Source organism: Cololabis saira, chromosome 5 (assembly GCF_033807715.1).
Source record: "Cololabis saira isolate AMF1-May2022 chromosome 5, fColSai1.1, whole genome shotgun sequence".
Taxonomy (NCBI): domain Eukaryota; kingdom Metazoa; phylum Chordata; class Actinopteri; order Beloniformes; family Belonidae; genus Cololabis; species Cololabis saira.
The window spans coordinates 24,863,034-24,889,518 of NC_084591.1; the positions used below are offsets into that span (position 1 = coordinate 24,863,034).

The 26,485-nt window shown below is 40.6% G+C and overlaps 1 protein-coding gene across 1 annotated transcript in view; it reads left to right on the forward strand.

The window, feature by feature from the left end:
- The window catches only part of cdh13 (cadherin 13, H-cadherin (heart)), a 500,809-nt gene that overhangs the window by 470,176 nt on the left and 4,148 nt on the right, over positions 1 to 26,485 (forward strand). Inside the window, exons 13-14 of the mRNA XM_061721319.1 lie at positions 10,212 to 10,445; positions 13,909 to 14,127. Coding sequence (XP_061577303.1) covers positions 10,212 to 10,445; positions 13,909 to 14,127 — 453 coding nt within the window. The remainder of the gene's footprint in view (positions 1 to 10,211; positions 10,446 to 13,908; positions 14,128 to 26,485) is intronic.

Consider the following 26,485-nt stretch of genomic DNA (forward strand, 5'->3'; position numbering starts at 1 on the left):
GGCACATATCCTGCCAGTAAAGGTGGACTGAGTACATCAAACATGACAACAGTCAGTCTAGACTCAGCAACCGGCCCCAAAGCTGCCCTATGCAACGACACATCAGATCACAGGCATTAGATGTTTAGTCTAAGAAAAATATTATTACTTGTGACAAAGCATAACTGAAGGTTAAAGGATTGCATGGCTCAATAGAGCTATGACTCTTTGTTGATCTGGTGACAGCATTGTTGTCACCAGATAAACAAAGAGTCATAGCTCTATTCACCTAAAAAGTCAGTTAGACAACTGCAGCTCATCCAGAACTCTGCTGCTCCGGTCCTCACTAACACCAACAAAGTGGACCATATCAGTCCAGCTCTGAGGTCTTCACACTGGCTGCCTGTCCATCAGAGGATAGATGTTGAAGTTATGATGCTGGTCTATAAAGATCTGAATGGTCCAGGACCAAAATACAGTGACCTTCTGACCCAGTATGAACCACCCAGACCCCTCAGGTCATCTGGATCCAGTTTTTTAATCAGTTCCCAGAGTCAGAACCAGACCCAGAGAAGCTGCATTCAGCTTCTATGCTCCTCAGATCAGCTGAAACACTCAGTGTATTTAAGTCCAGGTTTAAGTCACCTGTTCTCAGCTGCCTTTGAATTCTCATCATTGCATGAAGCTCTTTTTTTTATTTACCGGTATTTATTTTATATAATTTGTTGTGAATAAAGAAAATGATGGGGATATGATGGGGTGGGAGGGGTATCTGCTGCAAATCCGAAGGACAAGAAAGCACAACAGGCACACAAACATTGGGAATCTGAAAGAGAGAGAAAAACAAATAAAAAGCGGAAACTGGTAGAGACAAAAAAAGCAACCGTCTCAGGTCTCTAAACCTGAATCAAGACCACTGAAATGATTTGTCCCCAAAACTGTAGAGTGACCATCTCAGTGATGTTTTTAATGTCTCTGTAAAGTATTTTGAATCACCTTGTTGCTGAATTGTGCAATACAAATAAACTTGCTGCGTTGCGTTGCCTTCAACAAAAGGCTGTTGGAGATGTAGATTTCACGCCTGGAGTCCAGTTAATGAAATGAGCTTGGAACTGTGGTTTTAAGAAACTTTGATTGATAAAAGACTCAGACATTGTAAGTTAGTTGTTTTATAAGAAGCATCAGCTGATTTCTGAAGACATAAAATCAAAAGTAGTTAATCTGCATTATCCTGAGAAGGGATGTCAAATAACATTTTCACAATTTGTCTATAAATTCTGATCAATGGAGACAGTTTAGTCTGGGTGCTCTTCTTAGAAGTGGGTGTCCCGACATGATGATTCAAAAGTCACAATAGAAAATCCTCAATGTGAAAAACAAGAACCCAAGAGTAACAATGGGACTACAACTACTTGTGGAGAATAATCACTAATGTATGTAGAGTAGGAGAAATAAAAGGCACAGCAAAATAGGGAGGAGAAAGCCTCATAATTTAGGATTGCTTTGCTGCCTCAGGGTCCACTTGCTATTGTCAAGGGGAAAATAATTCTTAAAGTTTGCAAAACTATCCTTATTGCTTAATTATTGCCTGGGTGGCTATCTGCCAGCTGAAGATGTGTAATTTAGCAGAACAAAGTAAATCCATCACAGAATAGCTTCAGAAAAACGTCCTCTTTTTGGGGTGGACCAATCAGAACCCAGACCTCAACCCCACAGCGATGCTATGGAATAAGCTCATAAGAAATGTTCACGCCAGAAATCCTACAAGTGTCTTTAAGTTGAAGCAGATATGTAAAAGAGGAATGTAATAATGCTGTACATTCAAGGAGAATACATTTATGTTGTTAATGGTTTGCAGGTCTGATCATATCAAAGCTTGAAGTTATTGCTGCCAAAGCCGATTCAACCTGTTATTAATCCAAACTTCTTACTCTATAAAGACAACAAATGATAACGCTACTCTCGATGATTATTTCATGCCTCTTTACATACAGGCTTCAGCTTACAAGCTCAAGCAGAATGTTTTTGTCCTTTACTGTGACGTAGATGAAGAGGAAATCATATTTCATGGCAAATGAATGCAGAAAACAATTTAAGTCAAACTGGTTCTGGTCCTTTTTTCTTTCCACTGTAAAAAATGATAATGGCCATCCAATGAGCTGATGAAATTTAAATTCAAATGTGTTAAAATGACTTTGGAATGATTGAATATTTTTCTTTATTTAATACCAAACTTTTCCTTTATGTGCTCTTTGTTGTGCCTAATAGGTGAGAGGGGGCGTGCAAATAGTAGCTATAACGACTCATAAACCGCTTACCTCCTCCAAAAATAAGAACGTGTTCAACCAAAACTTGTGACAAAGTGGTGTGAAGTAGAGGCCAGCAGGCAAGCTCCATCGATGTGAGGCAGACTGATGATGACACAGGCATGATGCAACAGAGATGAGGAGGAGCGGGATAGGAGAGGTGCAGAGAAATGAAGAGTGGATGAATACTCCCCTCACCAACAGCGATTGGTGAGCGGAGTATTCATTTAGGAAGACAAACAGCTTCATTTAAAGTTAGCCAAGCACAGAGACGCCCTACACACTACAAATGGGTTGAAATTTGCATCTTTTCACTGACGGGGGATCCAAGCCCCATCCTTACTCTCTTGGTCTCATGTCTGGGGAGATAAAGGATTATCCAGGGTCTCACCTAAATAGTTTCTGGCTTTGATTTGCTTCTGAACGTGTTTTCTGTCTGCTTTTGCCGAAGTAATTCCCTTCACCCTTGATCTGCTGCTGATATAGTCACAGTCATATTCATCTATAGTATATAAGTACCGTTTGTTGTTTTGTTTCATTCCTTGGCTGGGTGCAGAAAAGCAAGCAATTTCAGAGATGGTAGTCATTTCACGATTATTAAATAGCAGAAAAGCCAAAGTCTCTGCCATTACGTTTGATTTCTCCCTGTTTCTGACAGTCACGATCGGCTGATGGTTTTACAGCTGAGAATGAAATTAAAGTTTTGAGCTTGGCAAAAAGATCAGGGTGGATTAGATGATAAATACTCTCAGTAGTTTGTTTTCTCAGCAGCATGCCATGAATTTATCTTTGAATATACTTTCGTTAAAGGTAAATTTAGGGACAATTATTTCTGCCACGCATGATCCTGCATGATTATTTTTTTTCCCCCCGTGGCCTCTTTTCTGGTTCATAATGTTAATGTTCTACACCTGACTGATGTTTTCTCTGAGAGTAAGAAATAAGAAATATCGTTGCTATTTTTAGTCAGGTGCGGTGAGAGTGTCTCAGCACCGTTACTGACCCAGTACACATGGGCTAGTGGGAATGCGGTGGATGTTTCTGTGTGGACTGGTGAATGTCTTCATACAAGGTGCTGTTGCTGCCATCATCCCAGGGAATCAGCACCTACGCACTCCTTTAATGTTCCACGATAAGCAACAGCGCTGAAATACTCTCACTGTACCAGTACCGACACGGATTAAGAAAAGACAAGTAAAAATAACATTTGGGTACTTGCCTTCATCCTCCTGCCAGTAGAATTTAAACGCCTGGGAGATATTTAATGTTGCCTTTATATGTTTGTATGTGGATGAGCAGCATAAGAAGAAAATTAAAATATTCATTTAAAATATTATCATTACTCTTTCAATAATCTGAACAGTGGTTGTGTGAGTCAAGAGAGGAATTGTCTTCATTTAGGAAAATCAGAATGAGAATTAGAATTATATTATTGATTCCCTCTAGGGAAATGTTGTCACAGAAGCTCCCAAAGAAATTAAACTCAAAAGTTTTATTTATTTATTTACACACACACACACACACACACACACACACACACACACACACACACACACACACACACACACACACACACACATATGTATATATATTTATATATATAATATATATATGGGAAGGCCTGGCCCTCGAGTGCAACTGTCTTCCATGTGATTAAAATTAATGGTTGCCACCAGCTTCTCCTCATGGACTGCAGGAGTTTGTTAACGACAGTCATTTGTATCAGGGTGTGTTGAAGCGAGGACACCTTTGAAACATATAAGACAGCGACACTCAAAAACCAGGGTTGCCTAAAATCATTTTTTAATTCCAAATATCTTGGAAATTAATTTTGGAAAGATCAATGTTATTAATGCCAGCTACTCTTGAAAATGTATTAAAATGAAAACCTTTTTTTTTTTTTTTTGATGCTGATAATTCATATATACCCTGTAAAAGTTACATTAAAGCATCACTATGTAACTTTTCCACCTTAATATCATATTTCCAGAGTAATTGTGATGGTACATCAACTTACAACAGGTTTAATGACACCTCTGTCATGGTCTGAGGGGGTCTGTATCGCCTTCACTGGCACTATGTAAGTTTGAGGTGCATGGTAGGAACCCTGCCACACTAAAAAACTACACATTTTTACAGCTTTGACTGCTTTACGGCATACGTCACTTCCCCCTGAGGACGTGGAAGAGTTCTTTGAGGACCTGGTGACAGCGGTCCGAGACGTCCCAGCCCACAACTTCCTGGCAATCCTTGGGGATTTCAACGCAAGGCTTGGACCAGAGGACACACCCTTCCCTTACCACGACTCCACCAACCGCAATGGCGGTTTACCTTACCGCCTTCCTCACAGAGCATGAGCTGCTAGCAGCAAATACCATCTTCCGGAAGAGGACAGGAAAGAGGTGGACGTTCCGAGACAGAGCCACTGGCATGCTCAGACAGCTGGATTACATCACAAGCCCCTTTCACACAGAGATTCCGCAATATTGGTGTAAAGAAGTCCTGCCAATACGCCGCCTTTGTTGGTTCACACAGAACCATACAACGCCGGCATAACGCCGCTCCCGTCTGTAAATTCACACAGCATGCCGGCGTTCCGCAATCAGAGGCGTGACGACAGCGTCAGCGTCTAGTGGCATGCCGGCATGCCGGCTGTGTCATTCACACAGACCCCGTTTCGGCTCTGTGACTACCTCCGCTGCCGGCTTATTGGTGGGGCCACTTGGCCCCCCCATTCCGCCTCCGTGACTTTCACACAGAACAGCGAGGCGGCTTAAAGGCGCAACGTTCCCGCCTCGAACTGGCTGTGTGAAAGGGGCTTTAGTGAGGAGGAAGTGGAGGAACACCATTATGAATGCAGAGCCATACTCCACATTCAGTTCTGTGGGCTCAGACCACCGTGTGGTCTCGATGAAGGTGCGTCTGAGCCTCAGGGTCCCCAAACCAAGTCCCAGGATCCGGGATAACTGGAAAGCCTTCTCTAGTGACCCTGGCTTTCAAACCAGGTATACGGAGGAGGTGAGGAGGCGATTCCAGGAGCTGGATGAGGGAGCGGAGCCCAGCAGCGAAGCGCTTCGTTGCTGCGAACGAGGAGGCGACCAAACTGTGTGTGCCCATGATGGAGAGAGTCAAAACCTCCCAGCGATCCAAACACCCAGAGGTGGTAGCGGCACGGGGGAAGGTGGAGGAGGCCCGTCTCAACTTCGAGAAGGAGCCAACTGTGGAGAGCCGTAGGGAGCTGAACGAGGCCAAACAGCTTCTCTTCAACACCTACGACACCATCAAAGGGGAGGAGCTGATGGAGAAAGTGCAGAGAGTGCAGGCAGCACAAGGGGAGCAGCAATACGGGGAGGCCTGGAGGGTCATCAACGAAATGACTGGGAGGAAGAAGACCAAGGAGGGACAGGTCAAGGGACACAGCTCTGAAGAGAGGGTGACCACCTGGTTCGGCCACTTCCAAGGGCTGCTGGGAGAGACGGTAGAAGCAGTTGAGGAAGATGTGCCACCATACCTCCAGAACCTGGCAATCAATGATGGTCCCTTGACACCTGGGGAACTTGCCAGAGCGAAAACCACTGTGAAAGTGGGAAAAAGTGCCGGTCCAGATTGCATTCCCCCAGAGGTCCTGAAGAACTGTGATCTCGACGACATCATCCTGGGTTTCTGCAACCTTGCTCTGCTGCACAATCGGCTGCCTGATATGTGGTCTTTGTCAAACATCGTCCCAGTGCCCTAATCCGGAGACCTCTCAAAGCCGGACAACTATCGAGGCATCAGTCTGACATGCATTGCTGCGAAAATCTACAACCGCATGATCCTAAACAGGGTCCGGCAAGCAATTGACCCACACCTGCGGGTAAATCAGAATGGCTTTCGAGAGGGGCGAACTACTACAGCCCAGATCTTGGCACTTAGGAGACTGATAGAGGAGGTTGAGAAGAACAACCTGTCTGCAGTCCTATGCTTTATAGATTTTAAAAAGGCATTTGACTCGATCCACCGAGGTATGATGGTGAAGATCCTCAAGTCATACGGTATTCCTCCCAACCTACTCCGAGCAATAGAGACCATGTACGCGGGAACAAGGGCCAAGGTGGTGACCCCAGATGGCAGCAGCGAGGAGTTTGACATCCTTGCTGGGGTTATGCAAGGAGATACATTAGCCCCCTTTCTCTTCATCATAGTCCTTGATCATGCACTCAGGAAGGCAATCAGTGGGCGAGAGCAGGAACTTGGCTTCACACTAACACCAAGGAGGTCAAGTCGAAAAACCTGCAGTGGTCCTCACAGACCTTGACTATGCAGATGACATCAGTTTGCTCTCTGACAACGTGGAACGGGCACAAGAACTACTAAACAGGGTAGAGCTAGAGTGTGCCAAGGTTGGCCTCAGGTTAAACGCCAAGAAAACTGAGGTCATCACCTACAACATTCCACCAGAACATCAACCTCTGACTACAGCAGGAGGCACTGTGCTGAAAGAAGTTGATGACTTCAAGTACCTGGGTTCGTGGGTCAACTCAACTGAGCAAGATCTAAAGGTGAGGAAGGCACTTGCATGGAGGGCCCTGAACGGGATGACCAGTGTATGGAACTCCAACCTCCCCCGCCAAATCAGACTCAGCTTCTTCTACGCGACAGTAGAGTCTGTTCTCCTCTATGGCAGTGAATGCTGGACCCTCAAACCAACCCTAGTGAAATCCCTGGACGGGTGCTACACCAGGATGTTGCGTGCAGTGCTTAACATCAGCAAGAATGCACATGTAACCAACCGAGTCCTATATGAAGGAATACCAAGGGTGAGCAAAAAGGTTGCTGTAAGGAGAATGAGACTTGCAGGGCACTGCCAAAGACACACAGAACTGTCAGCCAGCAAGCTGGTAATGTGGGAGCCAACACGCGGGCGCCGGTCAAGAGGACGTCCTACACTACCATATGTGGACATACTCAAGAAGGATGCAGGGGCCCAGAGTACAAGCGAACTGGAAAGATGTCTGAGGACGACCTAGAGAGAGAGACACAGAATAATAATAGTGATCATACAATTGTGTAATTCGCAATGAGGAAGCTTTATAAAATAATAATACAATTGAATAGAATTACAGCACTAGAGGAAAGAATGCAATGCAAAGAAAATGTATAGAACATACTAGTATTTTTCCTGAGAACTGCAAAATTGTGCAGGGCTGATCTGCAAAATATAAGGAATGGGCATTCAGTTATTCACAGGTTATAAAGTATTTTTTTATTTTGTCAGTAAGTATGTTGGACTAGCGTATGAGTTTGTAGGGCGCATTATCTCGCTGAAACAGGACAGAGGGGGTGACTTCACTAATAAAACCAAGTTGAACTTAGTGATTTTCAACATCGTCATATTATATTGTTTAGCCAAAAGTAGATACAGTACATTACCTCTTTGCTATCCATCCTGCAAACGGCCGCTGAAAACAGAAAAGTGGTTTTGAAAGTCTGTCCCGTTCATTCACTATCAAAACAAATGCACGCGACGGGAGATCAGGATCTTTCCGGCAGTACGCGCTGGTGCTCATGGGAAATGTAGTGTTCTTTCTGGTAAAGCACTACCGCTTTTGTCCAAAGGAGCCGCCAAACTCAACAAAAGCTGAAAGTTACATTGTGCTGCTTTAAAGGTATTGTGACATCATTTTTAACATGCTTTTAACACTATTAAAAGTCTTGGGCAACATCCCTTAAATGTGTCTAAAAGAGTGTAACAAGAAAAACTTCACTCTAGTAATCTTTTCCTGGCTTTTTATTACAGTGTTTTTTTGCGCTGTGAAAAATGCTTCCTTTCCCCCCTTTCCTGTCAATCATTGCTCCGCTCCTCCTCCAAACCTCCTCCTCCTCCAGCCATACGCTCACAGCGGCGTCGGAGCGACAGGCGAAGCATGCACGGAAAAGCAGGAGGGCGAACCACAGCAAACAATCATAAAAATAAAGGCATGCAAGCAGCACTGTCCCCTTATCTTAAGTACAGTCAGTGGCCGCGGGTCTTCTTAGCAGTTTTCCTCCGGTGATTAGAACAAAAGAGGCGTGTTAAGCCTCATTTATGGTTCCGCGTTAAATCGACGCAGAGCCTACGCCGTAGGGTTCAGCGTATGGTGCGCGTCGCTGCGTAACCCTACGCCGTAGGGTCTGCGTCGGTGTAACGCGGAACCATAAATCAGCCTTTATGGTGCGCTGGAGAGGAGAGGAGACAGGGAGCTGGGTGGAGGGGGCGGTGATTTAGCGGATCGTTACGTAACGATCCGCCACCAAACCACATGCGCCGTTTTTGCATAGTTATGCGGAAAATCCCAGAAAGCACACAATACACTGAATGTTAAAAGTTCGTTGTTTTTTGGGTGTAATTGATGTCAAGACACCCAACAAAACACAAAAAATCAAGAAAAATGTGTTTTTCATGTCATAATCCCTTTAAACATTGCCCAGGCTAATAAATCCCTATGGCAGGTTGATGAAAGCACATGTTATAGTGCTATATTCACTATATTTTTCTTAATCCATGCCCGTACTGAATGTTTAGTATAGTGTCAAGGGCATGTTTACTACTACTACTGTCATTTAGCAGACACGTTTATCCAAAGCGACTTAGATCTGAGAGAACACAAGCAAGAAATCACATAAAAGGGTGCAGCATGGATAAGTGCTGGTCAGACTGCTGAGAGTCATAGGTGCAGCTTCAATAGGATAACAGCAGTAATATAACCTCACGCATATGCAAACATATTTATTTGTGCTGTATATAGAGTACATTCCCATGAAGGTGTATACAGACACATCCAATTTACATGTAGAGTAATGAATCCTTAACAAAGTTGAAATATAGTTAAAATAATAACTTGTTAATTCCACTCTTGCTGACCCAGTATATATATATAGGGTATATATTACTATAAGGTAATGGATAGTTTTTTCTCAAAAACTTTTATAGTCATGTTTTAATTTTAATGAATACTTATAATTTTTCCTTAAAAATTGACTTTTAAAGAATCACTTCTTGCTTGTATGGGCTTATTTCTCCAGCAGCCAGCACCATAAAAATCCCAGACTCGATTTCATTCCAGCACCGCCTGACATTTATTGCACATATATCTGGACCAGTTTTTCTTCTCTCTCTGCCCTAAATTATCTGCAAATGTACGGTGTCAGTGAAAAGTTTGAGCACACCTACTCATTCACAATAACTGGGAGAGGCTCGTCTAAATATTACCCTGCGTGTATGTGTATATATATATATTCATTTCAAGGAGGGGGACTGTTTTGTAATTACAGATGTTGAGTTAAGCTGTTAATTGCTGACTGACCACTGGCCTCTCGAGGTTTTATTGAATGCCACAGTTATTTTTTTTAATAACCTCAAATCTTGGTAAAACGGAGAGCTTTAATAGAGAAGATGGTGGGACATGAAGTATTTTAACCCAGCATCCCTCAATAATGTGTAATCTCATCCAAGCCCGGAAGGCAGCCAAATGCCAAGCAAAAATGCTCCTTTGAACGTGAACCTCCGTGACTCATGCTCTCACAGTACAAAAATGGCATATGGTTTTATATTGTTGGGTCGAATTAGGTCGGCGGCTCACCAGGGTTCTCATTGCGTTTATTGGTATTCTGAATTTTAAAAGCATCAAGCCTTTATTTTGCACCAAGGTTCAAACTAACAGCGCTTTACTTGACTAAATGAAACCAATTTAAAGGGGAATTTACTTCACATCACTGATGAGTTCACCACGTTTAGTGCTGCCATGCTGCATGTTTTCTCTTTTCAAATCTGTCCAGATCATTACTTTTCTTCATGCTGGTAGGCACGCAGGGCTACAGCTCAGCAGCACATTTTGCCAAGTGAATTACTAAACACATCTGCGTTTTCTCTGTCCTAAATACATTTGCATTGTTTATTGTTTCCAGGCTTCCCACCAGCCTCGGGTACCGGCACGCTGGTCATTCAGCTGGAGGACTACAATGACAACGCCCCCTACGTGGTCCCGTCCGTGGCCCAAGTGTGCGAGGATGCCCATGATATGAATGTAGCCATAGTTGGGGGGTGGGACAAGGACCTCCCACCCAATACCGCTCCTTTTAAGATAGAATTGGGAAAACAGCCCGGCCTGGACAAAACATGGAAGGTTACCAGAGTTAACTGTGAGTATTCATCTTAAAAGGAGTTCTGTTTGTTCTTGAATGTAACCAAGGGAAACAATGTTCTGTAACAAGAAGTGTTTCACTTGTTAACAAACATCCGGCGTTTCCAAGAATCAACACATCATTAAACACATCAGGAGGTTTCAGTGCCAGAGTTTATTGGCTCACCAAAAAAGAAAAAAAGAAAAAACTTAATACAACACGCCGGAAACTTCTCTGTGTAATTCATTTTCTCGTCCCTGCTGTTATGCTGCTTTCCTCTGATTGCACATTCTGACACTGTTGTCCAGAAAGCACCCTGCGGGAATGTCTTAAGAAAAACACATGAAGACAATTAAGAGAGGGGTTAGAGAAGGAGAAAAGAAAAGCACCTCTGTCAACTCCACTGCAAAAACATTCAAGGGTCAGTTCATCTGAGTATGAGATCGTATGATAAGGATGAAGGGGAAAAAAATGATACAATGAGGGAAACACGGAGATGGATAGACAGACAAGGAGGACATTGAAGCGAGCTGAAGGCATTGTCTGTGTGTGTTTGAGTGACAGGGCAGAGCTAAACCTGCCCAGAGGTATTATCTGTGACTGACAGCAGGAGAGAAAGGGACAGACATTCCTCACTCGCCACTGCAAGAAGAAAAGGGCCAGCGGAGAAGGAGCCCACTCTCTTCAATACTGATGGGCACTAGCCTCATCTCAGCTCACACATGCCTCAATAGATGTGTGTCAATCCAGTAGAGATACTGGTTATACAACAACAGAGCTGTATATCTCTTTATGAAAAACATGTTCCTTCCATGAATTTGTTTTTGAACTCCAAATAAAATGGCATGTCATTAACAGCTACAAACAGAGCAGCATTTAGAGAATGGTGTCCTAAAGCAGCCACTTAGATTGAATATTATCAGTCTACTGAATCAGTGGTTATTCCTTCAGTAACGATGCATCAGATTGGCCAAACTACCCTTTGAACTTGTTTGTTTTTGGTTCCATTGTCTCATCTCCCGACCAGAATATATCTGTAAATGCAATTCATGAAGAAGTTTCACATTGTCTAACAAACTGCCTCACGAGAGTGGGAATCAAGTCTATAAATCGACTCTCTTTGTAACCCTTTCCCTTGTCGTTGTTGCGGAAAAAGCAGAAAAAACACCCAAACACAAAACAATGTCGGTGGAGGTTGTTTTTGCACAGTCCCCGCAAAAACAAGCAGTCAGGAGATTTGTAAAAAAGAGGTTACTAAAGCATCTGTGTGAAAATCTAAATTTAACCGAGTACTTTTGATCCCTAAATTTAACCAAATACTGACTAAAACTGAAGTATGAAGTGAGACTAAAACTAAAGTTTTTCTCTTGAAACAAAACACAGCAACTAACAAGCCACGGGAGTCGTAGGAGGGGTAGTGATTTACATATTACTTCTAAGGTGATAAGCTACACTGTCTGGATTGAAAGTGAAACGGCTTCAATTGATGAGTTGACTATTATATACAAACAGTTAAACAGGGTGGTTTGGTCTCAGCAGAAGAAACATTAGGACATTTTTTTTTTACACCTTTAGATGTTGCTCTAACATTTTCTGTGAAATTATATTCCTAAATAGGAAAAAATAAACACACACACACACAGGGTTGTCTTGGATACCCTAGAAATAATCTGCTGAACTATAAAAGTTCAGCAGATGTCATGTCGAGGTTAAAATGTGATTACTGGCTCTAGAGCTCTTAAAAAGAAACATGTTGCCTGTGTTGTGTTTGTGGACAATGGGTGTTGCCCATCTTACAGGACACACAGTGTCGGCCTATAAAATGATTTGCCTGTATAATTAAAACAATATGTTCTGCATTCCTCCCAAAGGCTACAGGCTACATAAAGCTGATAAATTATGAAATCAAGTGTGACTTTCTAACTAAAATTACTGTAGTAATTGTGATAATGCTTCTAGTAAATTATTTATGACAGAAATGAACTAAATGAATTGTGCCATGAATGGCACTGAGATAAGACATGACCTTTAGAGCCAATTAAGTTCAAAATGAAAATAGATCTTTCTCACCCAAAAGACATAGAAGTTTTGTAATTTCGCTAGACTGTAGCAGCACGCGTCTCCCGACTGCACAGCATATCAGAATTAGAGGCATGGCTGGTACGCTAAAGGCTCAGGAAAATAGTGGCAAATTTGTAAAAGAACTCTCGTATTCACGTCACCGATGTCGAATGGACTGACACGCTGAGAGAGCAAAGGGACTGCAGTTAAACATAAAGTAAATTGCTGGAAAGTTTTGAGTCCAGTGGCTATGTATGTATGTGAGTTGTTGTCAACATCACATTGATCTAATGGCTTTTTGTACAAGTTTTGCAGCAGTGGAAGGTCTCATCAGAGTGCCCACATAGCTGCAGTGAGCCCAGAGGGCAGAACATAAATCAGTTTGGCAATCACCATCTTTACTGTTCAAAGCTATTCGTCCTACTCTGGCGAGCTTTACCATGATTTAAGCTTGTAAAGTGTATGTTTCAATTAATATAACAGGTTTTTATTTGGGGGACACAAAAAAGCCAAGTTGGTGGTAATCGGGTGGAGGACTTTTGTCACAAGTTTTATTGCACCTTTTAAAAATACAAAAAAAAGCACTGCATCATCTTTGATTTTAGGCCATGTACAGTAGGAGAGGATAGTCATGGCCATGGAGGTTAATATACTTGGAACTAATTCCCATTTGTAAGTGTTCATATAAAAATATAACATTGGCTTTTTACATCTTTATTGTGTGTTAAAGCAGATTTATGGCACAGTTTGTCCATTTAACAATTGATTTTAATTTATAGCCCTGGCTGTAATTACTCCAACTTTCAGCCTCATAATATCACTTGCAGTATGTCTGAAAAGATTTGAGTGTTTTCTATCATCAAAACACCAAATTAAGGGATCGTGCTTACAGTTCAGGATTCCAAGAAATATTTTAGAAAATCTGAACCTCATTCTTCAGTCTGATAGTTCACAGACAACTGTGGGTGCATTTTGCAATTAAATATTTAGTGTTTTTTTTCCGAATTGTTTTGAGCTCACAGTTGCATGATGTAGTTTTTCTAATTGCATTCAACGCTTTAGTTCCTTCTAGCTCAATGGCGAAAATCCTAGCCAACAGGTAAAATATGCAGCTTTGTATAGTGAAATACATTCAGCATGAAGTAAACTGAAATTCCTTAAGAGACACAGCAAAAAACACTGGGGCTAAACTGTGATGCAACAAGAAGTAACAATCTTATGCAACTAAAGTGGTGCCAATTCTTGTCGCATCTGTCAATAGGAAGGAGTTCTGCCAATGGGAACAAGTATACACACACTCATTCCTGCCTTGAAAAATATGTTTAAATGCAAAATACATAAGCAGTACAGGGAAGATGGGTAATTACAATCTGTGCAAGAAATTAAATCTCTTTTTTCCCCCCTTCTTTGTTTCCATCAGCTACACACTCCCAAATCATGCTTCTGCACAGTCTGAAGAAAGCCAACTACCAGCTCCCATTGCTCATCACTGACTCAGGGGTGCCCCCTTTGTCTAACAACACAGAGGTCAAAGTTCAGGTGTGCATCTGTAAGAAGAACAGGAGGTTCTGTAGCTCTGCTAACTCCCATCGCGCCAGCCTGCTACTGCTGCTCGCAACTCTCCTGCTTGTCCTACTCCGTAAGTACCATTAAACCCAGCTGAGACAGCAACAAAGGAATCCATCTGCATGTGAATCCTAAGTCACATGAGGACTGTTTGCCAAATTGCATCTAGTCCATCTTTTTAATGAAAAATTGATACAGACTAAATTGTAAATTATTAATTTTTTGAGATTAATTTATCAAGGAGCAAAATAGCTCACTTTACCCAACTCGGAGGACAGTGAAGGAGTCTTTGGTGAGGGACTTCACGTGTACAGAGACACGTTCGCCGTGTACACCTGGTTTGAAAATGCCGCTCTTCTCATAGGTAAAACCACAAACACATTTATTCGTGGCAGGTAGAAATCATGTACCTGTTCATTAGCACGTAGGCCGGTGAAGTGATATCCATTGAGTTTCCACTCCAGACACATGACGAACAGTTGTGAACAGACAAACGGTTGTGAACAGACAAACAGTTGTGAACAGACAAACAGTTGTGAACAGACGAACAGTTGTGAACAGACGAACAGTTGTGAACAGACAAACAGTTGTGAACAGACTTTCAAGCTGCCCATACGTAATGAGATCTCTCAGGACAGCTCCTAATACCAGGTGTGAATAGTGCCAGAGTTTACATCCTCTGCATTCAGACAGTGATTCAATATGCAATACTGCTTCTCAGTGGTTCGTGTGCACTTCTGTTTTTTTGTGTTTTGTTTTGTTTTTTTTTTTGTCTCCCACGATGCCCAGGGCACACCACAGGAAGTCAAACTAAATATCTCATTTAAGCCAAACAATAGTATGAATTATTCAGTTTCCTCTATGCAAAACACAAACACAGTGGAAGACATCCAATGGCTAGTTTGATGCAATGAAAATTAATTTGCTACTTTAAGACCCAAGATTGTTTGGTTTTTGTTGGGGTCTTTTTGTTTATTTTATTTTTTGCCATCTGGACATGTTCTTTGTAGTTTATAGGCAGGCTTGCTATATGCCGTAGGCTTTGTACAGCAGGAAGAATGATGACAGTGTGAAAGGAGACAGGGAGACAATGAAGAATGAGAAGGGGAAGAGAAAAGATGTGAGATGAAATTGAAAATGAAAGAGAAAAAGATTCACTTCAGGCCTAAAAATGATGTAGTTATAATTATTCCATCTCTGCTCCGCTAATTTGTGTTTGACTATAAAATTTATCAACCTAAGGTCACCAGGCACATCTCATCCATGGTTTCCTTTCTTTTGCTTTTTTGCTTTCTTAACGGCAGTCGCATAGTCACATTTTAGCTGCAGTCCTTTGTCTACAGGCAGAATCTTTGACTTTCTCACTTGGTATTTGTGAATCACAGCTTCTAGCTTGAATCATTGATCTTTCCTTGGGCATGGGCCAGGCTATCTTTATACACTTATCCCTTCTCCAAACGCACATTTCCACAGAACTGTGCAGCTACAGGAACGTTTGTTGAAGCTGTGCCTTTTTAAGAAAGCTCTTCTTCTCTAATGATTCAATTCTGAGCATTTCGCTACCTGTAACATCTGTTTAGAAACTCGCAAAATGCAAAGTATTAAATAAAGCCGACAACGCAAAGCCTGCAGGGGTATAAGAACGCCGCTCCCCGGCACTGATAGATCGTTAGTAGCAGTTTTACTGCTTCCAACTGAGTGTGAGATGATGCTACTGTACATTTTGTGGAGTAGCAGCCACCGCTCAGAAAGTTTTATAGCTGGAATACTTAGAGTATCCCAGCGGGGAGAGTCAGTTTTTCACACTCTCCTTTTTTAGAAATAGTTTTGTTATCTTCAGTTTCCGTGTCAGCAGCTGCATGTGTCTGTACGACAAAGCATAATAATTGGCTGACATGTCATGATGACATTAGGAGTCTGCTTCACACTAAGTCTTCTTCACAGATGTTCATCAACGCTGAATGGCAGGAGCATTCACTTCTCTGTAAAAAAAGCAGCAATCAACAGTAGCTTATATTAACCAAATAGTGGTTCCACGTCAAAGATTCAAGGGCTCAATCATGGATGCATCCATTCATTCATTAATCCATTCAATTAATTAATTCATTCAGGCATTTCAAAGCCAGAACCAAAGAGGGCAGAGTAACCTGAGCAAAAATGGAGGTTGGAGTTCTCCGAAGACTTCGGGGGAAAAGGTGTGTGTGTGTGTGTGTGTGTGTGTGTGTGTGTGTGTGTCTGTGTGTGTGTGTGTGTGTGTCTTCTAGAAATCTCTAACACTATTAGAGTTGTGCAACAGCAATTCTGCCAATTTAGGCACAAGACATCTCCACACTCACATACACACAAACACGTACACACAGACACACACCAGGCACCAGGAGATGTGACTCCTGCTTGAGCTCATCACAGAGACCTGCGCTGGGGGACAGATAGAGGGGACTGATCTCTGCAGTGTAAAGTCAGATAGTCTGACAGAGAGGCACTGAGGAGCCTGTTTCAACTCCCTTATCTACACGCTGAACTCCGACCCTGCAAGAGAGAAATGAGGGGAAGAGAAATGGAAAGAGCCTGAGGGGAAGGATGCAGAAAAAGAAACAGGACAATGAAGCTGTAGAGATTAAACTTTTTGGATTTGTGTGTACAGTACTTGACTATTTACAAGCTGTGAATGAACAGCTGTGCTTTTCTCTTCATTTCTCCATCTCCCTACGTGTGACTTCACTCGCCCTCCATCGGCATCTGAATCCCCCGAGGGTTTGCTAAAGATAACATTCATGTGCAAATAATAAGCATCGATAATTACATTTTCAAAATAAAATAAGGACAATTAATTCACATAACATCAAAGCACTTATCTGGTGTGCATTTTTGATTTGTTTACTGAAAACAGAATGTTTATACTGGGTAGATCAGTAAAATGTTTACTGTCAATACATTTAATTTACTTTCACCAATAGCTGTCTCTGGGAACTAGGAGTATGATTGCGTTTAGAGAAGACGGTGCTCTTCACTATACAAATGAAACCAAGTTATCTCTTTTAATCAGACTTTTATTGACGTTCAAGGCAATGACTGACTTTGTTATTGCATTTTTTTTTTTTACATTCAATGATTTTTACCGCCTTTTTAGTGAAAACATTACAAATAATACATACCATCATATATTTTCAGTAATGCCGCAGCTAAAATTGAGGTTATGACATGACACAGCGTGTGGTTGTCATAACAACACAGCATGACTTTCTTTGACTTTCCTCCAAGTTTTAATGGTGAACAGCAGGTAGAAATGTCACATGTCAAAATAATCAATGGTAAAATGTGTTGTTCTAATTACAGATCAAACAAATGCTGGTAAACATAAGGGTTTCGACTCAATGAAACCCTTATGTTTTGTGATTAAATTTCACACATTTTGATTACGGGATTTAAAATATCCACAAAAACAAGTTTATTTAAAGCGATGAGTCTAAAAGTATTTACAAATATCATCCTATGAAAACTTATCAAATACCCAATAATATTATCACTGCATGAAGTTCAACCGTCGAAAAAAAAGTAGAAACTGGACGGCTGTGACTCAGGTACAGTGAGACAGTGGTCGTCCACTAATTCAGCTGTTCAGCCCCGGGAACGCTTCATCCCAAAGTATCTTATATGCAACTTGTTTTTTCAGGATTACACGTGTCGCAAATGGGTGCGTTAAGTTCAACAGCATGAGCAAAGTGAAAAGGTTTTGTGTTTACACTGGTCCTAGTTGACAGCATCTGTCTAGTATCTGAGTGTCCATTTTTATGTCTGGGGACCAAGTGAAGAAAAGGAAAATGCCTTTAGAGTCTAAAACAAATCAATCAGGAATAGAAAATGAGAAGAACATTTTATTATCTCTTTTATTATTTTTGCTTTGTGCATCTTTTGGAGGCCAAACTAAATGTTTAATGAAGCATAGGTGGTCAAACCTGCATATTCATAAGCTGGCGAGCTGTACTGTTGTCATACTTTTCTTCCTAAACCTTCACACCTGTTCAACCAACTCCCTGGGAAGATCTTATCTTAACAGCAGGAGCAGAGCCACCTCTGTACTGGCTTTCTGTCCTTGCTCTGAGCCATACAATGTTCCACTGGAGTCGCTTTCAGACCCTTAAATAATGTATGTAACCCTGCAAAAAAAGAGGGAGGGTGAGCGTTGATCTGTGTGTGCAGAGTGCAAATGTGCACCGCGTCTTTTAATGCTTCAGGGACCTTTTGTTAGCTCTTGCAGGATTGGCACATAAACCCAAAGGCTTTGCAGTGGGATGCTTGTCGACTCCGTTGTAAGATTTTCTTTTAAAGATCATTATGCTTTAGATTCTTACCAACATCACCACATGGCTAGTGTTAAGTTGTTGATGAAAACCAATGATAAATTACAGTATTATTCTGAGATCTGTCCATGTTTAGCTACATTCTGATTTAGGGTGCTCGCTGGGACACACCAACAGCAGTGAATAGGAGTCTCTACAAGCAGCAGATGCTTTTGTATAGAGAAGAAAGAATAATTTGAGTAATTTGAGCAATTTTAGTAGTAATTACAATGGCAAAAACCGTAAGCTGTTCAGGTATTAATAGAGTTTACTGGTGGCACATAAGCTCAGAAGACCACACTGCCCCCTATCAGAGCGCGTGTGCACTCTTCTGCTCTCGACTTCCACTATCACCCAGCAGCAGCCACACTGTTCAAAGAAAGAAAGAAAAAACGATATGTACTGCAGGGCCACTGAGTTGGCCAATATGAGCAATATGTAAATATTGTTTATATTTTACAAAATTGCTGAGATAAATATGCTGTTACAAAGAGCCGGTGCATGTGAATTTTGCTCATGTGCAAGAGCCATAAAAGCAACAGTTTCAAAGGGGGAATGGATGCAGATGCTCTTCCATATATTTCTACCTCATCTTGTGCACCCTTATATATGCAAACACCCATCATTTGTTCAGTTTAGGAAGGTCGGCAAGCTCAAAGTGCCACGCAGAATCTTTTACTCCCCAGGTTTATGGTGCTCAGCTGCAGATTTGTCTGTTGTCACTGCACTGCAGAGAAGTTCTGCATGTCTGTGGGTTTTTTTATCTCTATCAGCAAGAATAGTTCTATAATTTGGAGCGTAAAGGAGAGAGAAAAGAGGTCAGAGTCAAAACAAAGCAGCGCATTTACCATTCAAGAAAGCAAATCATTTCCTACCCAGGTGCCAGTAATTTACCTCCATCTTCCCAGGATTTTAGCTCATACCATTTGTCCTCTCTGATCCCCTGCTTTGCTCTGACAGCCTCTTTCCTCTTCCTTCTCCATCTCTACACTAATCCCCTCCCAGCAAGAGGGACTGGATGTTTAGGGGCTTATTTACTCTTGTAAAAAATATGACTTTTCCCCAGATTTCTTTGAAGGCACCCTAAGACAGAGTGATGTATACAGAGGAAGTGTGAGGGGGTTTGATCTCTGAAATTAGATTTTTAGAGATGCTTTCGAGATAAAGGGTCAAAATCTTTTGACTCTGACTGTATTATAATGAATCTATTCAAGGTCTTAATGGTAATACGCTTTATTAACAGCATAGTTTTTATCCTATATTTTTTCTAAATATAACATTTCACTGCTTTTAAACATAAGTGTAATATTACAACCTTAGAATGAGATGTAGAATTAAGCTTTTACTTTGAATATGAAATATCAGTTGAACATTTGTAAATTAAGCTTATTGATATATTGTCATATCAGTCTACACCCATATTTTTCTATTGATACATTTTTCTGTACATCTCGTAAGCAGTTTTATACGGACATGCACAGACTTCTCAGTCCCAACCGTGAAGTTGCCAGCTCTAAAAAGTATTAGAATTGTTTAACATCCAGAAGAGATAATGATGTTAGAAACCTCAGATGTTAGAATCGGAGAAATAAGAGAAAAACTTTGTCTTTGTATCATTAAAGAAAAAATAAATTGCACAATGAAATTCTGGGCAGCAAAAATAGATAGTCCTAAGAGAAAGTGTAAATTAAGAATTGTTGCACTTGATAAAAAACAGTACAAAAAAAAAGTTAATCCTAAGTAGTTGAGTTAATTCACGAGTGGTATTGCTTTAGGGATAAAGCTATGATTAAATCACAGTCTTAATTTTGAGGGAACCGTATAACTTCCCAGAGGGCAGCAAGTCAAACAGATGGACATCCGATGATCTTCTGGGCTGTATGCAGCATGCACACAAACAATGACCTAACTACGTACAGAAGACCTGCATAATCAAACAAACTGATTTCCAGATTTATATATTAAGTTAATGGAACTTTCTCAAACTAAAAAGAACTATGGCATTGTCTAGTTTAGTTGTGTCAGGACAAAGACCTTTGTGTCTGACACAAGTAACTAAATGTAACATATTCACTATTGATAGCAAAATCTTATAGATTATGACAACAATTTAACATCAGTGACTGTTTGTGGGGTGCACCTCTAGAATGGGGACAGGATGGGAGTTGTCGCCGCCGTCGCCGCCGTCTCCATTTCTGCCTATACCAGGCTTGAATAGTCCTAGGCCCGCAGAGAGCCAGGCACGTTCCCCAGGAGGGGACTAACCCGGCATTGTTAACGCCGCCTCCCGGCGTACGTACTCCCAGAAGGCGACGTTTCGCTTGCTGGTCCGTTCTGTCCCGGTGTGTGGCTGAGCAGGACCCAGACGCAAGAGAGAGGAGGAGGCAGGAGTTCCAGAAAATGGGATTTATTTTAACTTAGAAAAAAATCTAAAATGCTGCAGAACAGGATTTCAAAAAACAAGAGCTTAAACATGACGAAAAATGCAAAAACGTGACATGGTACATGCAGGGTAGAAACAGTACGGACCAGCAGGGAGCAAGGGAGAGACAAGACTAACACAGCAGGCTTGACGAGACACAGGTGCAAACGATCAGGGCAGATGGGGACAAGCGAGGTCAAGACAAAGCTTGAACACAAGGTCGGGTTTTTTTTGTCGTTTTTTTGTAAAACTCTCAGCATGTACGAGTGGCATTTTCCATTAACATGAAGCTACCATAAAGAGGCACATAAACGTTTCTGAATATGCATATCCTAAATCATTAGTGTTCAGAATCAGCTCAGGTAAAGATACAGTACATCTACAGTACATTGTGAAGTAATGTTAAGGTATCTTTTCCTTTTAAAGGCACGATAAGTCATATATCATATTTGAAACAAAACACGGAGCGCTAGTTTCTGCATCCCCCTCCCTCAGGAAAATACACCCATCATTAAGTCTCCCAAACTTTTGTTGGCTCCTGTCCACATACCCTCATTTACATGAGCATGTTTTGTGGTTTAATAAGCAGAATAGCTGTTGTTTCTGCCTTTACTCCGGATACTTAAACAATTTCTTACATTTTGTATGAATAATGGCATTACAATTCTTCCCGTGTCCTGACAAATGGATGCTATGCAGCCTGGCAGCTCACACCCAGGCCACCTGCTGCAGGGCTGCAGGGCTCCTGGTCTCCGATGTCTACAGGTGTCTGTTTATACAGCGTTAGAAGTGCTAATGATTCAAGGGACTGTGCCTTTGCTCATCCTTATCTTCACAACTTTTCACACTGACACCAAAAACAATATTAATAGTTATACCAATTTAGACATGAGCTATTGTTGATATGATGATGTCAAACACTGACTTTTATCTAGTTCTATTCAGCTTCAGTTGTTATTTTTAGTTTGAAATAAAAGTCGTCAAAAGGTCCTGGCAAGAGAGAATATTTGAAAACCAAAGAGTGGCTCGGAGCAAAAGTAATTATACATTTAAAGGGCCTGTTTAGAAATACTGTGAAATTATATCTAAAAATGATGGTGTAAATAATCTCTGCTCACAGCAGCTGAAAATTGAAATGAAAACTGAAGACAAACTATAATAATGTGTTGTTGAAAAGCTGACTTCTTACCACTCCTCCTCTGATCTTAAACACTTTTGGTCAATTTACATTTTCTGTTGCACTAAAATACTGGAAAACAAGATAATTAAGGCAAGCCAAGGTAGTTTAATTTGTATAGCACATTTCACTCACATGGCAACTGAAAGTGCGTTGCAAAGACAATCACATGAAAGAAATATGGGGGAAAAAAGGACTTACAATTTCAATTACAATACATAATGAAATAAAAATACATCAGAAAAAAAGGATAAAACAGAGCTTAGAATAGATAAGTAAAAAAAAGCGAAGTAAAATTAGACTAAACAAAGCCGTGAAAAAAAAAGCAGAGTTTTGAGTTTAACTTCAAAAGTGTCTGGAGTTGGATCACAAGTGTATTCCATCTGTGTGCAGCAAAGTAGTTAAATGCATTTTCACCCTGTTTGGTTCTAACTCACAGTTCTGCCAGCTGACTGCCTCCTACTTAAGAGTCCTACTTGGTCTAAATTTTACAAGAGGATCAGAGTAGTATTCTGGGCCCATGTTGTTTATTGATTTGTTCCGTTGGTAACTGGTAACAGTATAAGCATTTCAAAATAGGAATGATGTCCTCAGTTTTCCTGGATCTTGTTAGAGAGGAGTATTTTAGATGAATTGAAGTTGTCTAAATGTTTGTTTAGTTTTTTTTTGAGAGGGGCTCACAAGGGAAATTACAGTAGTCAAGTTTGTTGGAGATAAAGGCATATATCAGCTTCTCTGAATCTGCTCTGGACATCAGATCTCTGACTCTTGATATTTGTTGGAGGTGGTAAAAAAAAAGTCTTCTTGAACATCTTGAGCCCTCTGCCCTCAAGCTGGGCAGCAACGGATTTTCTATTTTGTTAGCAAATAGAATTGTCCCTGTCCTTTCTTTATTTATTTTAAGGAAGCTTGATTATATCCAGTTATCCACTGCAAGTAGAGACAGAGTGAGTTGAATAGATCAGAGTTGTTTGGTAAAAGTAAATCTGCATGTCATCTGTCAGCTGTGGTGAGCCACATTGTTATGTATGATCTGACCTTGGTGGCATGTAGAGGGTGAATAACAGTTGTCCAAGAATCGATCCCTGAGGGACTCCACAGGTCATAAGAACATGCTCAGAATTATTCTCAAACATGGACACAACAAGGCTCCTGCCTTCAAGATATAATCTGAACCAACTAGGAACTGGACCTGAAAACCCTGCCCAGTTTTCCAGAAGGATCTCATAGTTTACAGTATCAAAGGGTGGGCTAAGATCTAACAGCACAAGAACAGATGTTTTACCTGACACATCTGTGTTTAGATAAATATCATTTAAGACCTTGATCAGTGCTGTCATTTTGTAGATGGCCGGGGGGCATGTTATGAATGAAAAAATAACTGCTTGGACACTGCTAGCGTAATCAGCCAACAGGAATACCAGCAAAATCATTTTCTTGTGAAATTGAAACTTTTCAAATAAAGCTGACACTGAGTTTGAATGAACGGAGACACAAAGAAAGGTTAACATCAGTGTGTGTCTGATATTCTTTGAGGTCATTTATATCCACGGTGAAAAAAAGCTGTGAGTCAAGATGGGTTTTTTTTTTCTCTCTCTCTCTTTTTTTCTGTTACTTTGAAGTAAAAATAGGTTCATTTTCTGACACAGCTAACTGATTTTCATGTGGTGATGAAAATGTGCTGGGGAAGGACACCCGCTTGTACTGTATATTATACTATAATATATATAATATACTATATGCAGGATCTTTACCAAGTGTAACCATGCCTGGTTAATCAATTGCACACTCTTTGCTTTTATGTACAAGTGCATCTGTCCGTGTCCTTATTTTAGACATAGACAGCAACAGCAGTGGCAAATGTGCGTCAAGGAGCAACGTAATGCAGCAGAAATGTTCTCTCTCCGTCTACACAGTAGCACATTTGTTATTGTAGTTGATTTTGCTAGTTGTAACATAAAGTACCTCATCCATTTCCAAGTCCACCTCAGGTAAAGTGATTATATTCTCTTCATCCCACAGTTTCTCGCTCCCTATCTAATTTTCTTCTTCCTCTCTTCCTGGCCTATGAGTTCAGAGTCTGTGTCTTTGTTGAAGTGGTTGTAAATTGATTCAGCAATGCATTTTCATGTCAAGGGCTTGACGTTTTAGCCAGAGGGGGAGAATTTCCTCTTTTACATCCAGTTCTATTTGTGAGGTGAAACAGTACTGCAAGGGAGTTTCATTATATTTGCAAAAGCCATAATCGGAGTCTAAATTTCCTTTTGAGTTTCTATCACTTTTTATTTCCTTTTCTGGCAGCTCTCTTTAGGCTTTGGCATTATTAAAGTGGGTTCTGGAAGAATAATACATTGAAATAAAAACCATCGGCTCCACCCATTACATACCCTCTTCTCCAATACATATTCACTTCCATCCAGGCACGCTCCAATCGCTTCGAAATGTTTCAAGTCCATTTCATTTCACAGTGACTGGGAGAATCATAGTTCACGTTCCTCAAGACTGCTGCCTAATCCTGGGAGGAGATACAGAAAGTGAGACAGATGGAGGATAAAGACAGGAAAAATGACTGAGACGTATTTGCATGTCAACACTTAAAATCTGCAATCAGCTTGACTGAGACAGGCTGCCAGTTTGTGAAACAAAACCCTCGAGAGCTGTGACCATAAAGGTGGGATCAAAAGTGCATCCCACTCATGGGATCTCGATAAGAAAAAAAAAACACAATAAATGCTTTCAAAGACAGTAGCTACAAACACTAGCTATGACAAATTTCCACCTCCAATATGTGTTTTATAACACATTTTCGTAAATGCATTTTGCAAGATTAGCAGTAAAAGGCAGGGCTTACATGTAAGCCTGTTAAGTAAGGCAAAATTGTTCTGGTAAACCTTATCCATTCCTCGTGGTAACTGTATCTATCTACTGAATTGCTGTGGTTATAGCGTGCAGTGCTTGGACCAAGTCATTGGTGTAATTTTTTACTTTCTTTTTCCTCTTTTTTTTTTTTTTTTTTTAATTTATTTAGCACAAACAGTATCATACTGATACTATAATATTCCTCTGCTGTTTATTTCCATTTGGAGGTGCCATACTCGGATGCATTTAGTTTTCAAGAATGCTAACGCCACCTTGATATTAACCAATGAACCTTGACCTCCGGTCCAATATTTAATGAAGTTATTCACTTTTTTTTTTATTTCACTGCCATTCATGATTGATTAGATTCATGTTCTGAAATGCAACGTTAAAATTACTGGGTGTATTACAGTTGAAGCCAGTTTTGAACCTTTAAAAGTCAGAAGAAGCATAAAATGGGAACTCTTGAGATTTGGCTTCGAAGCTGTGATATATTGGTGCTGATGAACTTAACTCCCCTCCAAAGAATCAGAGCCTACAGTTACATTAAAATAAAACAGAGAATGACGGATAACATGTCATTGTAACAAGGGCGTGCTGCTGAAGTTCAGATTTTAATTTAGTCTTATTTGAACTGCAGCCGCTGCATCAGGAAGCCTGTGAGATACAGGAACCTCAGCTTATCAAACAGACCTATGAACGAGATGGAGTAATGAACTATGCAGAGGGGAGAAAGTGAGCATAACAAGCTGTTTGAGATGTCTGCCTCAACTAGTTTCCAGAGGGTTGCCTCATTTGTGAAAAGTCCAAGTGACCTTCACTTGACTGTAAATAATAGCGTGGTGTCATATACTGTATGTAATATAAGTTTGGCGATTAATTGAACGTAATAGATTTGAATAGAATTCAATTCAATGCTCTGCTGTTCGTCTGAGATTATATTTGCCTGACTGATAGACCTGGTCAGTACAAGATTAACTTTAATTAAATTCCTTTGTGTAAAATCTCAGAAGAGAAACAAAGTGTATTTCCTTTTCCACATGACCATACCTCTGTTCCTGCCTTTGTCTGAGCTCTAGCGGTTATCAGCCATGCTCTGCCAGGCGGCTGCTTTTTAATGCACCCCAGGCTTTGACACAGCTAAAGAAAATTGTGTTTTTCTTTATTCTGGGCCTTGGACATGGAATAATCTGCAGAAAGAGCTCAATTTAGAAACTCCTAGCTGTTGGTTAATTTAAGGTTAGCATGAGAAATAGAGTTAGGGAGATGTGCTTTTTTTTTTAAATGTCACTGGAATTTTATTTGATGCTGTCAGCATGATGAATATTTCTGTTTTATGCATTCTGACTATATATATATATATATATATATATATATATATATATATATATATATATATATATATATATATATATATATATATATATATATATATATATATATATATATATCAGATGTGATAAAGTGGCTGGTAAGTTTATGTTTCTTTTTCCATCTTAATTTGTTAGTTCATACCACTGCAATCTAGACTGACTAGCTCTTTCTTGAAAATTAGATCTTGTATGTCTACGGGACTACTTGGGCAAATAAAGGAGAAATTAGATAAGAACAAAACCCCTCTGAATCTTAATTG